Source organism: Glandiceps talaboti, chromosome 11 (assembly GCF_964340395.1).
Source record: "Glandiceps talaboti chromosome 11, keGlaTala1.1, whole genome shotgun sequence".
NCBI classification, from domain to species: domain Eukaryota; kingdom Metazoa; phylum Hemichordata; class Enteropneusta; family Spengelidae; genus Glandiceps; species Glandiceps talaboti.
In genome coordinates, this window is record NC_135559.1 from 307,956 (window position 1) to 324,268 (window position 16,313).

Here is a 16,313-nt window from a genome sequence, read left to right on the forward strand (position 1 = left end):
TTGATGTGAGAACCTCAGATTGAATCATAAGATATCATTGATGTGAGAACCTCAGATTGAATCATAAGATATCATTGATGTGAGAACCTCATATTGAATCTTAAGATATCATTGATGTGAGAACCTTAGATTGAATCATAAGATATCATTGATGTGAGAACCTCAGATTGAATCATAAGATATCATTGATGTGAGAACCTCAGATTGAATCTTAAGATATCATTGATGTGAGAACCTCAGATTGAATCTTAAGATATCATTGATGTGAGAACCTTAGATTGAATCATAAGATATCATTGATGTGAGAACCTTAGATTGAATCATAAGATATCATTGATGTGAGAACCTCATATTGAATCATAAGATATCATTGATGTGAGAACCTCATATTGAATCTTAAGATATCATTGATGTGAGAACCTCAGATTGAATCATAAGATATCATTGATGTGAGAACCTCATATTGAATCTTAAGATATCATTGATGTGAGAACCTCAGATTGAATCATAAGCCTTCAAATAGTTATGTTTCAATCCTGGGTCATTGCATGCATTGATGTTATCTTATCAGTCAAACATTCAAGGATTACTTTAGACCATTCTTTTATTCTGGACCAACTTTTTCTACAGCTCTTTCAGACAACTGTTTATTACACATAATTTGTATAATATCTTTCTCCATATACATATTTATACACATGTTTACACACATGTCAAATTTAGGCCACTCCCTGACTTTATACTACAGGAGTAACTATGTAATAATAAGTGGTCACTTCCTGAGTCAACTAGGAGAGACTATTCATTGGTAGTCTAGTTCCTATACAAAATCATTACAATTTATACCTTCACTCACAGTCTAGTTCCTATACAGTATAGTTAAGATTTATAACTTCACTCACAGTCTAGTTCCTATACAGTATCGTTACGATTTATACCTTCACTCAGTCTAGTTCCTATACAGTATCGTTACGATTTATACCTTCACTCAGTCTAGTTCCTATACAGTATCGTTATGATTTATACCTACACTCACAGTCTAGTTCCTATACAGTATCGTTATGATTTATACCTACACTCACAGTCTAGTTCCTATACAGTATCATTACGATTTATACCTTCACTCAGTCCAGTTCCTATACAGTATCGTTATGATTTATACCTACACTCACAGTCTAGTTCCTATACAGTATCGTTACGATTTATACCTTCACTCAGTCTAGTTCCTATACAGTATCGTTACGATTTATACCTTCACTCAGTCTAGTTCCTATACAGTATCATTAAGATTTATACCTTCACTCAGTCTAGTTCCTATACAGTATCGTTACGATTTATACCTTCACTCAGTCTAGTTCCTATACAGTATCGTTATGATTTATACCTTCACTCACAGAAACCACAGTTGGCATCCAGACTAATTCATTGGGTCATGATCTAAAGCCTCTGGTAATAATAACTAGTCACTTCCTGAGTCTATAAACTTTGGTAAACTATTTGTTGGGTCATGATCTAAGATTATAAATGAAATATCATAAAACAATAAATCTACAACCATTGTTCTTGAGCTCTGTTTGTGTATTGATCTTGGCACAATGCCAAGAAGTAAGTTCCTGGTATCTATAAAATGATTTCAGTTTGTAGGTCAAATGTTATCTACTGTTGCACAATAAGCAGAAGTGTAGACAAAATGTCTGACTTTTACTCCACTGTGGTTCTGTCTAACCTTTGTTACAGTACCCCATCCCCTTTCCCCCATCACACTCACCTATGTATTTAGACATTGTTCATTTGTGTTCAACTGAAAAGAAGTTTGGGACAATTTAAAGGGGGTGTGTCACATACATCTCGGGTGTTGGAAAACTTAGGATTTTCTTGTACAGATTGGTTCAATATCATGATATATGGCTTAGGATTTTCTTGTACAGATTGGTTCAATATCATGATATATGGGTATTGAATGTCAGGTGTTAGATACTCTTGGATAAAAAAAACTTTATGGTAAATCAAGTAAATCACAGAGAATGATATGATTGAGCATATTACATAAACAATTCAAAAACAGTTTCATACCATACGCTTTGTACAATTACCAATGATGGCTTGATGGAATGTTTTCAAGCTTGTATCGACCTTTTTAATAGTAATTTGTATATTTTTATGTCTTACCTTTCTTAAGCTTTGTAACCTTTCATTAGGAATCATTCTTAAACATTTTAGCCTTAATGTCTGTACTCTTTTAGTCAGTGTATTCCTATGAATATGAGATTTTAAATTTGTGTTTGGTTGCAAAATAAAGATAATAATAAGTAGAAATAAAAATGGTTCTTTCAGATAATGTATTACATCATTACCAAATATATGAGTTCAAAGGTTAGAACTTTGCCTGTAACTATTTATACACCATGATGATATCAGGATTTAGCCAGCATCTAAATGTTTAAATGACAAACATATTTATCAAGAATAAAATGAAAAAACAAACACAGAACATTCCAGACATACTACACAATAGCCCATCCTTGGTTTTAAGATATACACATATCTCTGAATCAATGGCTTACATTTTTTCATATCCAATGACAACCAAACACTGATCAATAAATTCCTGATTGACCTCTGACCCCAATGTCCTGCGTTTCTGGTGGTTTAGATGAAAGTATTATTCGCTATTACACAGTCCTCGTGAGAATTTTAGAATATGTAGTACAAGTGCTGAACAGAAGTTGTTATTGCCTGTACCTAAACCACATTCTTTCTATAACATACCAGTCTACCTTCTTGACAATGGTTGCTTTGTAACAACCCAAATATTCTCCCTGGATGTTACTTGAGGCAGTAGAGAATACCTGTACACAACAATGTTGTTGACTCCACAACTGCTTGGTTTGTAAGAACTTAATATTTACAACCATACTCACCATTATTACACTGTTTTTTATAACCATGGTCGAGTGCTGTTCCCATTTCCCAGCAACTATTTCACAAACAATATTCCTCCTAGAGCCACTGCCTTTAACATTTGTTTATATTTTGATAAAATGAAAATGTTACATGACATGGGATTCTCAGATATAAGTCCCTTTGAATCAAAATATAATTACAGAACAAAGAAGAAGTTATATGCTAGTGAAATGAGTGTAGGTGGTCAGGCATGACTTCTTTATCGTAGAACAGGCCCTGTAGTAAAAGCTGTAACTTTAACAACAATCTATAAATAAATCCCATCACATCTATGAATAGCACCCTCACAATCGCCTTATTATGCAATATGCAAAACGTACGCGACATTAGGCCCAGGCCCAGATTATATATAGCGCCCTCAGGCGGCATTATTATCTGTATTGAACTATTGATTGATAACAATGCCGCCTGAGGGCGCTATATATGAATCTGGGGTTAGTTTGTTTTAAATGCTCTCCTCATCAGATCTCAAATGATTATGCTTTTTTAAGTTGTCTGATTTCTAAAATGATATACAATTATTGTTTTCATAAAAGTAATGTCAGACATACATTTGACTTTAAACCTACACTAGCTGTGACTGGGGGTATTACATGTACGTTTTCAATCAATCAAACAACCAACAATATGATTAGACATTGTGTATATTAATTACAGTTCCGTAATTGATTTTTGGGTGTGAACCAAAAATCAATTTATTTGGATATGCTACACCATACTATGCATACAGCTTCACAATTACATATATCCACAGATGATTCCATACTATGCAGGGTGTACGATATTACAAGTTATTCTATCAAACAAAACTTTTTAAAAAAAGTTCTAGTTAAAAGAATTATCATTCAGTAATTTGTTTAAGCAGCCATATGGATGACAAATGGGTATTCATTTTGTATTTTTAAGTAAGACAACTCTTTATACTTTAAAAAATAATGTCAAACAACATATTATATGAAATCTTTGTCACTCAAAAGGTTGCAAGACGTCAAAGAATGTTTAAAATATTTGTTTTTGTACATGCAATAACAAACTTTTTACACACTTCTGCTTTTTGAAATTTATTGAGTTACAAATACAGATTTGGTCAATGTTTCACATTCTTTTTTCAAGAAGGAAAACATAGTAGAATTGTCTTAAGAATTAAAAATCCAAAATAACTATATTTGTCATCTATACGGCCACTTTACAAGGTGGAGATAACATGAATAAAATGTAACTACACATGGCTGTATATATCAAATACTTATAACTGTACTATTATCAAATTAAGTCTATCAGACAGTTGTCAATGATGATTTGATTCATAATTATGCTTTGATTTATTTCAATAATTCAGTTAAGCTGTGGATTTTACAAAAATCTCAGATACGAAAAAAGAGAGCACTTTCAAAATGGCAGCATCTCATCATGGTGGAATGGTTCTGCATTTACAAGTATGGTTTTCAAACCAAAATAACTTCTAGATTTACCTTTGGCATTGATGATTTATTGACAAATAAAGCTTGATTTCTGGAGGATTTGACAGTTGTCTTCGAACATTTGAAAGAATTTTGACTCAAATGAAAGATTACAAAGTGAAAACAGTTAGTGTAGTGCCCATGGTGATGAATCTATGACTCTACACTTTAACAAACAGTTAGTATAGTGCCCATGGTGATGAATCTATGACTCTACACTTTAACAAACAGTTAGTGTAGTGCCCATGGTGATGAATCTATGACTCTACACTTTAACAAACAGTTAGTGTAGTGCCCATGGTGATGAATCTATGACTCTACACTTTAACAAACAGTTAGTGTAGTGCCCATGGTGATGAATCTATGACTCTACACTTTAACAAACAGTTAGTGTAGTGCCCATGGTGATGAATCTATGACTCTACACTTTAACAAACAGTTAGTGTAGTGCCCATGGTGATGAATCTATGACTCTACACTTTAACAAACAGTTAGTGTAGTGCCCATGGTGATGAATCTATGACTCTACACTTTAACAAACAGTTAGTGTAGTGCCCATGGTGATGAATCTATGACTCTACACTTTAACAAACAGTTAGTGTAGTGCCCATGGTGATGAATCTATGACTCTACACTTTAACAAACAGTTAGTATAGTGCCCATGGTGATGAATCTATGACTCTACACTTTAACAAACAGTTAGTGTAGTGCCCATGGTGATGAATCTATGACTCTACACTTTAACAAACAGTTAGTGTAGTGCCCATGGTGATGAATCTATGACTCTACACTTTAACAAACAGTTAGTATAGTGCCCATGGTGATGAATCTATGACTCTACACTTTAACAAACAGTTAGTGTAGTGCCCATGGTGATGAATCTATGACTCTACACTTTAACAAACAGTTAGTGTAGTGTCCATGGTGATGAATCTATGACTCTACACTTTAACAAACAGTTAGTGTAGTGCCCATGGTGATGAATCTATGACTCTACACTTTAACAAACAGTTAGTGTAGTGCCCATGGTGATGAATCTATGACTCTACACTTTAACAAACAGTTAGTGTAGTGCCCATGGTGATGAATCTATGACTCTACACTTTAACAAACAGTTAGTGTAGTGCCCATGGTGATGAATCTATGACTCTACACTTTAACAAACAGTTAGTGTAGTGCCCATGGTGATGAATCTATGACTCTACACTTTAACAAACAGTTAGTATAGTGCCCATGGTGATGAATCTATGACTCTACACTTTAACAAACAGTTAGTGTAGTGCCCATGGTGATGAATCTATGACTCTACACTTTAACAAACAGTTAGTGTAGTGCCCATGGTGATGAATCTATGACTCTACACTTTAACAAACAGTTAGTGTAGTGCCCATGGTGATGAATCTATGACTCTACACTTTAACAAACAGTTAGTATAGTGCCCATGGTGATGAATCTATGACTCTACACTTTAACAAACAGTTAGTGTAGTGCCCATGGTGATGAATCTATGACTCTACACTTTAACAAACAGTTAGTGTAGTGCCCATGGTGATGAATCTATGACTCTACACTTTAACAAACAGTTAGTGTAGTGCCCATGGTGATGAATCTATGACTCTACACTTTAACAAACAGTTAGTATAGTGCCCATGGTGATGAATCTATGACTCTACACTTTAACAAACAGTTAGTATAGTGCCCATGGTGATGAATCTATGACTCTACACTTTAACAAACAGTTAGTGTAGTGCCCATGGTGATGAATCTATGACTCTACACTTTAACAAACAGGAAAGGTTTGTAACCACGACAACCGAAGTACATAAATAAAAACAATGATGAAATCTTTGCTGACAGTCTCCAAAGTCTTGGCATGCTATGATTTGTCTTCATCGGGTTTTGCATAATGTCTGTATTCTGGTTTCAATTCCCACATATTCTTATGTGGTGCCTTCATGTTGTATATTCCAATCTCCTTCAAGATTTCTTTCAAGTATGTCTGAAAAAGAAGAAAAACTTAGATTCATTGACTGCACTAGTGCAGTACTGAAAATAAAGTCTATAAATGAAATGATTCATGGATTTACTTGAACAAGTTGAATCACTGTAATGAGTTGAAGACTACTGTGTGATTTAAATATTCACTGACCGTATCAATAAATCAAATTAGCAGATATATATTTTGATGTCTCATCAAAACTTTGTAGATTGTAAAAGTAGAACTGAGGATTACTAAATAGATATAAACAGGATATTAGGAGAGCAACACTGATTATTATAGTAACTTTGATGCAACTCAAATGTGTGTCAGACACATATATACACAAGTGATGTCTTCCTTTCTCACTTTAACTGAATGTAGTGCTCTGTAAGTGTCCCTTTATCTGAAAAATGCCTGATTTGGTGACATTTTGAGTATTATGTCAAGTTAGATTCCACAGAAATTAATAAATAATATATTTTAACATTTCTTTTTATCTCTATGAAATGTAAAGCATTGACAACTTAAAACTTAGAACAAGTGGAGGAAATATACGGTCACAGTTTGTGATGTCCAAAATGGTGATAGGCAATCCAAGAATGTTTCCCATGATCCTAACAATACCTGATATACTATGACATCACCCTTAGTTGAAATATGACCCTTAAGTGACCAATAACTTTTAATCATTCTGACACCTACAATAGGTATCTGTATGTCTCTAATGTTGTAGTATTGGTGAAAGCAATGAATAACCTATCCATTACATTATCTTCACTTGAACTATGACTGTGTGACCTATGACCCTTAAGTGACCAATCACTTTTAATCATTCTGACACCTACAATAGGTATCTGTATGTCTCTAATGTTGTAGTATTGGTGAAAGCAATGAATAACCTATCCATCACATCATCTTCACTTGAACTATGACTGTGTGACCTATAACCCCTGCATAACCTATGACCCCTAATAATACTATGATACTTACAATAGGTTGTTCTGTCAGTATCTGCAAATCTCTGATGTTATAATATTGGTGTTTCTCAAAGGCATTGAACAACATATCCATCACATCGATCTTTTCTTTACGAGATCTCTTCTCAACACCTTTCTTCTTCTTGTCAAAATCAATCTGTCAAAAAACAGGCAAGCAAAGCGTGTCAAATCAATGAATGTTATCATGGTTAAATTACAGCCTTCTGAAATTTTCCGCAATTATCTTTAAAGTGCACTTTGAAAAAAGCATTAAACATTACCGGTAGGTGTGAAAACAATTTTGTCTGACAAAGCTATAGAAAAAATTGGCCCAGAACAAAAGAATGAACTTATGTACTCCTCATGGCTCATAGGTAGACAGACAGACAGACAGACAGACAGACAGACAGACAGACAGACTGCAAGACAGAGACAGACAGACAGACAGAGAGAGAGAGACAGACTGCAAGACAGACGGACAGACAGACAGACAGACAGACAGACAGACAGACAGACAGACAAAACCCATTCCTACAGCCCCCTTCAGGTCCTACCAATCAGTGAGGACTAATTATGAAAAAATCTTCATCCCATTCTTCATTTCTAATTGCTAACCCTCAAATAATCTGAGCAGGAAAGTTAAAAATGGGATGAAATAGTGACTGGTGTTATACCACTCAGACAAACTGGCAGTTATAGTATACTTACATTACTTTTATCTGGTGTTATACCACTCAGACAAACTGACAGTTATAGTATACTTACATTACTTTTATCTGGTGTTATACCACTCAGACAAACTGGCAGTTATAGTATACTTACATTACTTTTATCTGGTGTTATACCATTCAGACAAACTGGCAGTTATAGTATACTTACATTACTTTTATCTGGTGTTATACCACTCAGACAAACTGGCAGTTATAGTATACTTACATTACTTTTATCTGGTGTTATACCATTCAGACAAACTGGCAGTTATAGTATACTTACATTACTTTTATCTGGTGTTATACCACTCAGACAAACTGACAGTTATAGTATACTTACATTACTTTTATCTGGTGTTATACCATTCAGACAAACTGGCAGTTATAGTATACTTACATTACTTTTATCTGGTGTTATACCACTCAGACAAACTGGCAGTTATAGTATACTTACATTACTTTTATCTGGTGTTATACCACTCAGACAAACTGACAGTTATAGTATACTTACATTACTTTTATCTGGTGTTATACCACTCAGACAAACTGACAGTTATAGTATACTTACATTACTTTTATCTGGTGTTATACCACTCAGACAAACTGGCAGTTATAGTATACTTACATTACTTTTATCTGGTGTTATACCATTCAGACAAACTGGCAGTTATAGTATACTTACATTACTTTTATCTGGTGTTATACCACTCAGACAAACTGGCAGTTATAGTATACTTACATTACTTTTATCTGGTGTTATACCACTCAGACAAACTGGCAGTTATAGTATACTTACATTACTTTTATCTGGTGTTATACCACTCAGACAAACTGGCAGTTATAGTATACTTACATTACTTTTATCTGGTGTTATACCACTCAGACAAACTGGCAGTTATAGTATACTTACATTACTTTTATGATCTTTGACAGGTTTGTATGATGTTGTCACTGCTCTGTCTAACTGTTGAACAGATCTTGTTGGCTTGTGTGCCAACTCTATGGAGGTCCTACATATATGACAAATACCACATCATTATTGTCCAAACTCTATACAGGTCCTACACATACATTGTATGACAAATACCACATCATTATTGTCCAAACTCTATACAGGTCCTACACATACATTGTATGACAAATACCACATCATTATTGTCCAAACTCTATACAGGTCCTACACATACATTGTATGACAAATACCACATCATTATTGTCCAAACTCTACAGAAGTCCTACACATACATTGTATGACAAATATCACATCATTATTGTCCAAACTCTATACAGGTCCTACATATATGACAATGTGTAGTTGCTTACATACTAAAAGTGATGACAAATTTCAACTTTTTAACACTAGAGTTGAGAATACAAACAATACTTACTTTTTCAATCGAAGAAAACTGTCTGTTCTGAAAGGTCTGCATTCTGCCCTTTGAATAACTTTGCCTTCTAGTGTAACCTTTGCTGAATAAGGAAAGAAATGGAATGGATTTTTCCTATTGTCAGGATTCTCCCCAGGCCATTACAGAGTATTGGGTTCCAGCCAAGACAAAATTATAGATGGGAACCACTGCTCTACAAAGGCCCAATAAATTATAGGATGGAACACACTACATGTATCCTATAAAGGCCTGGAGAGAACCTTGTAAATTATAGGATGGTACCAACTACATTGTATTCTATAATGACCTAGGGACCTGAACATCATTGGGACTAAGGGTGGAATCCACTACTCTATAAAGGCCTGGTAAGAACCCTGTAAATCATACAGTGGAACCCACTACTCTATAAAGGCCTGGAGAGAACCCTGTAAATCATAGGGTGGAACACACTACTCTATAAAGGCCTGGAGAGAACCCTGTAACTTATAGGGTGGAACACACTACTCTATAAAGGTCTGGTAAGAACCCTGTAACTTATAGGGTGGAACACACTACTCTATAAAGGCCTGGAGAGAACCCTGTAACTTATAGGGTGGAACACACTACTCTATAAAGGTCTGGTAAGAACCCTGTAACTTATAGGGTGGAACACACTACTCTATAAAGGTCTGGTAAGAACCCTGTAAATCATAGGGTGGAACCCACTATTCTATAAAGGCCAGGAATAACACAGAATAATTGGATTCTGAAAGGTCTTAGAATGCTTGGGGAACACATTGTGTGTGCATAGAAATGACACCTACATATAAACTTGACTGGTTACTTAGACATGAACTTGACTGTGATTTAGACATGAACTTGGATGGTGATTTACACATGAACTTGGATGGTGATTTAGACATGAACTTGACTGGTGATTTAGATATGAACTTGACTGGCTACTTACTGTTTGTACTAGTACTTGATGTTTCACCTTCTGGTCTCCCTGATGTGGATTCTGAAACATATGAGAAAATTACCAATTATCAAAAACAAAATATGTAAATATTGAGATGTGTAATTGTCAAAGGAAATGGGGAAAATCATATCGCACTCTGTGTAACAACACAATGTATGACCATGTAAATTTATGTATCTCTAGAGTATCTAGAAATAATACGGCAGAAGTTGATATCCACTACTCTATGGTAAAGTTGCAATAGCTGTATGAGATGTGAACAATCCTGGAGCAAGTTCAATTTTGTTCACAAACTTATAACTACAGAGTGTTTTTGTGAAGTTCCATAATAACTAGGCTGAAAGATCCAGGTATTGTTTCTATTTATATAATGTTCTCAACCTGAGGTAGCAAGTGACTGCTCAACCTGGATAGCAAGCAGCTGCTCAACCTGGGGTAGTGAGTGGTTTGCTCAGCCTGGGGTAGTGAGTGGTTTGCTCAACCTGGGGTAGTGAGTGGTTTGCTCAACCTAGTGTAGCGATTGGTTGCTCATCCTGGGGTAGTGAGTGATTTGTTCAACCTGGGGTAGTGAGTGGTTTGCTCAACCTGGGGTAGTGAGTGATTTGCTCATCCTGGCGTATTGAGTGATTTGCTCATCCTGGGGTAGTGAGTAGTTTGCTCTACCAGGGGTAGTGAGTGATTTGCTCAGCCTGGGGTAGTGAGTGGTTTGCTCAGCCTGGGAGAGATATAAAGATTTCAGTTTGGCCACTAGAAGTGCTGTTTGCAAACCATTGTAGGGCTGGGAGTGAAGACCAGAAATTGATAGTTGAATATTGTGGTGTAAAGACAGCAGACACCAACTTATGACTCATTTCCTGTGGTGTTCTTGTTAGTTGAATATTGTGGTGTAAAGACAGCAGACACCAACTTATGACTCATTTCCTGTGGTGTTCTTGTTAGTTGAATATTGTGGTGTAAAGACAGCAGACACCAACTTATGACTCATTTCCCGTGGTGTTCTTGTTAGTTGAATATTGTGGTGTAAAGACAGCAGACACCAACTTATGACTCATTTCCCGTGGTGTTCTTGTTAGTTGAATATTGTGGTGTAAAGACAGCAGACACCAACTTATGACTCATTTCCTGTGGTGTTCTTGTTAGTTGAATATTGTGGTGTAAAGACAGCAGACACCAACTTATGACTCATTTCCTGTGGTGTTCTTGTTAGTTGAATATTGTGGTGTAAAGACAGCAGACACCAACTTATGACTCATTTCCTGTGGTGTTCTTGTTAGTTGAATATTGTGGTGTAAAGACAGCAGACACCAACTTATGACTCATTTCCTGTGGTGTTCTTGATAGTTGAATATTGTGGTGTAAAGACAGCAGACACCAACTTATGACTCATTTCCTGTGGTGTTCTTGATAGTTGAATATTGTGGTGTAAAGACAGCAGACACCAACTTATGACTCATTTCCTGTGGTGTTCTTGATAGTTGAATATTGTGGTGTAAAGACAGCAGACACCAACTTCTGACTCATTTCTTGTGGTGTTCTTATTGTACTTTTATTAGCAACTACCAGTAATTAAATCATGCATAACCTGTAACGTCATGCTCACACAGAATTCTTTTACACACATTGTGCTCACAGTTTTATACATGTTCATATACTCAGCAGCCATGACTAAACATTAGCCCCCACTTTCCCAAATCTGGGGTGCCCTCTTGTGATATGGCCAGAACTTTGGTAACTGGAATATGGTGTATAGGGAACTTTGGTACCTTGATATAACAAAAAAAGAATCTTTTGTTTGCTGTGTGGAATTGATACAGTGCCCTCTAGAGGTAGCCTTGTGCAGAGGGTTACTCACCTACTGGTGTTTCTGAAAAGATAGAGATAGTTTGATTTACTGTAGTCGATAAATTAAACTTATACTCTGTCGGTACATCAGCCTCCCCTTCTTTCTTTCTTGCTATTTGCTCATTTAATAGAAATGTGACTTCCCTTCTTGGACCACCTCTGAAAAATAACATGTTATGCAATTATTTCAAAGCTAAAATACCTTTACAGACTATATGCTCCCTAGAGAGTTAAGAATATATTATCTACATGTATGGGTTGTATCATTCTAAGTCTAGGTTTGGGTTATTGTTTCGGAGTCATGGACATACCGGTAATATAAATATATATATATATATTTGTGTGTGTGAGTGTGTGTGCAAGTGTGATTTGCTGAGGTTTTAGAAATGTTATTTACTTGCTTATTCTCAATTTCCCAACTTCTCTATCTCTCCCTTCTGCTTTGTTCCATTTTTCTGCCACAAATTTTGGCACCTGTAAATAAACTGACAATAGTAAATTCTTGAAATGCAAAATATGTACAATTGTCTTTCTAATCAACACCATTGAATGATTAACTACATGTATGTGGAAAAACAGTCAAATTGCCAATGTCACCAATGTTAGGATCTACCGGTAATCATAGAAGATAAAACAAGTTACAATCAGGATCATAATGGGTTAACATGATACTGGCTATAAGTATCTCTGGAAATATGCACTCTCTTAACTCTGACACCTCCTATGAATATCTCTGGAAATATGCACTCTCTTAACTCTGACACCTCCTATGAATATCTCTGGAAATATACACTCTCTTAACTCTGACACCTCCTATGAGTATCTCTGGAAATATGCACTCTCTTAACTCTGACACCTCCTATGAATATCTCAGGAAATATGCACTCTCTCAACTCTGACACCTCCTATGAATATCTCTGGAAATATACACTCTCTTAACTCTGACACCTCCTATGAATATCTCTGGAAATATACACTCTCTTAACTCTGACACCTCCTATGAGTATCTCTGGAAATATGCACTCTCTCAACTCTGGCACCTCCTATGAATATCTCTGGAAATATACACTCTCTTAACTCTGACACCTCCTATGAATATCTCTGGAAATATACACTCTCTTAACTCTGACACCTCCTATGAGTATCTCTGGAAATATGCACTCTCTTAACTCTGACACCTCCTATGAATATCTCTGGAAATATCCACTCTCTTAACTCTGACACCTCCTATGAATATCTCTGGAAATATACACTCTCTTAACTCTGACACCTCCTATGAATATCTCTGGAAATATACACTCTCTTAACTCTGACACCTCCTATGAATATCTCTGGAAATATACACTCTCTTAACTCTGACACCTCCTATGAGTATCTCTGGAAATATACACTCTCTTAACTCTGACACCTCCTATGAATATCTCTGGAAATATGCACTCTCTTAACTCTGACACCTCCTATGAGTATCTCTGGAAATATGCACTCTCTAAACTCTGACACCTCCTATGAGTATCTCTGGAAATATGCACTCTCTCAACTCTGACACCTCCTATGAGTATCTCTGGAAATATGCACTCTCTTAACTCTGACACCTCCTATGAATATCTCTGGAAATATGCACTCTCTTAACTCTGACACCTCCTATGAATATCTCTGGAAATATCCACTCTCTTAACTCTGACACCTCCTATGAATATCTCTGGAAATATACACTCTCTTAACTCTGACACCTCCTATGAATATCTCTGGAAATATACACTCTCTTAACTCTGACACCTCCTATGAATATCTCTGGAAATATGCACTCTCTCAACTCTGACACCTCCTATGAGTATCTCTGGAAATATGCACTCTCTTAACTCTGACACCTCCTATGAATATCTCTGGAAATATGCACTCTCTTAACTCTGACACCTCCTATGAGTATCTCTGGAAATATGCACTCTCTAAACTCTGACACCTCCTATGAGTATCTCTGGAAATATGCACTCTCTCAACTCTGACACCTCCTATGAGTATCTCTGGAAATATGCACTCTCTTAACTCTGACACCTCCTATGAATATCTCTGGAAATATGCACTCTCTTAACTCTGACACCTCCTATGAATATCTCTGGAAATATGCACTCTCTTAACTCTGACACCTCCTATGAGTATCTCTGGAAATATGCACTCTCTCAACTCTGACACCTCCTATGAGTATCTCTGGAAATATGCACTCTCTTAACTCTGACACCTCCTATGAATATCTCTGGAAATATGCACTCTCTTAACTCTGACACCTCCTATGAGTATCTCTGGAAATATGCACTCTCTCAACTCTGACACCTCCTATGAGTATCTCTGGAAATATGCACTCTCTTAACTCTGACACCTCCTATGAGTATCTCTGGAAATATGCACTCTCTCAACTCTGACACCTCCTATGAGTATCTCTGGAAATATGCACTCTCTTAACTCTGACACCTCCTATGAATATCTCTGGAAATATGCACTCTCTTAACTCTGACACCTCCTATGAGTATCTCTGGAAATATGCACTCTCTCAACTCTGACACCTCCTATGAGTATCTCTGGAAATATGCACTCTCTTAACTCTGACACCTCCTATAAGTATCTCTGGAAATATGCACTCTCTCAACTCTGACACCTCCTATGAATATCTCTGGAAATATGCACTCTCTTAACTCTGACACCTCCTATGAGTATCTCTGGAAATTGGATTTTCAATTCATAAAACAACTTTACTATACAAGAATGAATGTTCATGGACTCTGGGTTCATACGTAAGTAATGAAAATTTCTACTCAAGGAGGAAGCAAATCCCAAATAGCCCATAGCACATCCCTGACAATGCTGACGAGACGTTTTTTTCCAATAACTTTATAACTCTGTGAGTAGAAATGTTCATTGCTAACTTTACTACATTTTTATATTTGAAAAAATAAATGTAAAAAAACATAATGATATACAGTCAAAATTCTTGTTTGTAACACATTAAATTGCAAAATATTACAAAACTTGGCCACTTGAAATCACTAAATTCAACCACAGACCCTACGTGTATGGTCTATAATTCAACCTATGTTTTCTCTATTCTGTCATTTAATGTCTAACATTCTCTCAAGCTGCAAAATGGAAATCTACAAATTGCTCAACTCAATGTTACACATGTGCTCAACCTCCATTGTGCTGTGGCCATGTTGTCTGTTTTGCGACTCAAATCGAAAGCTAGAAAGAAATGACAGAATATACAAAACATGGGTGAAATTTAATGATCTGAAGTACTTTCCTTTATTCTATATTGCCGTTAGCAAAGGTTTGGGTGGTTTTTAACCAAAAAATATGTGTGCAGAAAATAATATTAATGTGTATTCTCTTGGATTTAAACAGGGAGTAACCATAGCATAGTAATAGAGATGTGTCAGAACACATATTTCCATGGAAGTATCACGTAGGTGATATCCTACAAGTTAACATAACACAGTACCAAATATACATATCCATTTGTAAATGTACAGTAGTTCTTCTTTTACTCTCTATGTTCATGAGTTTCAAGTTACACACAAATGAAGATGCAATTGAAAAGGCGAGTAATTTTCGCTCTTTTCTTATTCCATGTGTAAAAACGCACATGACAAATCAAACGCTGACTAAATGGGTACACATATATATAAACAAATTATTATGTTTTGTTGTAGTATTACAATGGCATTAGTATTATAGTACAACACATAAATATACCGATTGATTCAAGTGCCAATGTTTAGTTTACACATTTCACATTGTCTGTCCATCATGTGATGACAGACTAGCCTTTCCTCGGAGGAATGGTTTCCATTTCACCTTACCTTCACCAACCAAACTCCTGTAGATGCTGTGCTTAGGTCTAAGTCATTCTTGTCTGACATTATAATAGAAATCACTAAAACGTTACAGCGATGAAAATCACTAAAAATATGACGATAGTGCAACAAGTAATATAACCCGGAAGTAACCTCTGACCTGGGTCAATATATGTACGCAAGCGCAT

General features: G+C 35.8%; 1 protein-coding gene across 1 annotated transcript; it reads right to left on the reverse strand.

Annotated features, from left to right (window-relative positions):
* Nucleotides 1–6,076: 6,076 nt before the first annotated feature.
* On the reverse strand, nucleotides 6,077–16,274 carry LOC144442511 (general transcription factor IIF subunit 2-like). The gene is made up of 8 exons (XM_078131874.1): nucleotides 16,132–16,274; nucleotides 12,678–12,754; nucleotides 12,291–12,439; nucleotides 10,427–10,477; nucleotides 9,481–9,562; nucleotides 9,003–9,102; nucleotides 7,396–7,539; nucleotides 6,077–6,423 (listed from the first exon to the last, which is right to left on the reverse strand). The coding sequence occupies exons 1-8, from the start codon at nucleotides 16,189–16,191 to the stop codon at nucleotides 6,301–6,303; spliced, it is 786 nt and encodes a 261-aa protein (XP_077988000.1). The 5' UTR covers nucleotides 16,192–16,274; the 3' UTR covers nucleotides 6,077–6,300.
* Between the last annotated feature and the right edge of the window lie 39 nt (nucleotides 16,275–16,313).

What these genes read in the sequence shown, in the direction of transcription:
- LOC144442511 (XM_078131874.1), bottom strand. Translation starts at nt 16,191, where the DNA reads ATGTCAGACAAGAATGACTTAGACCTAAGCACAGCATCTACAGGAGTT. An exon ending in CAGGAGTTTGGTTGGTGAAG is followed by an intron (nt 12,755 to 16,131) that starts GTAAGGTGAAAT and finishes GTTTATTTACAG; the next exon opens with GTGCCAAAATTTGTGGCAGA. An exon ending in CTTTTCAGAAACACCAGTAG is followed by an intron (nt 10,478 to 12,290) that starts GTGAGTAACCCT and finishes CATATGTTTCAG; the next exon opens with AATCCACATCAGGGAGACCA.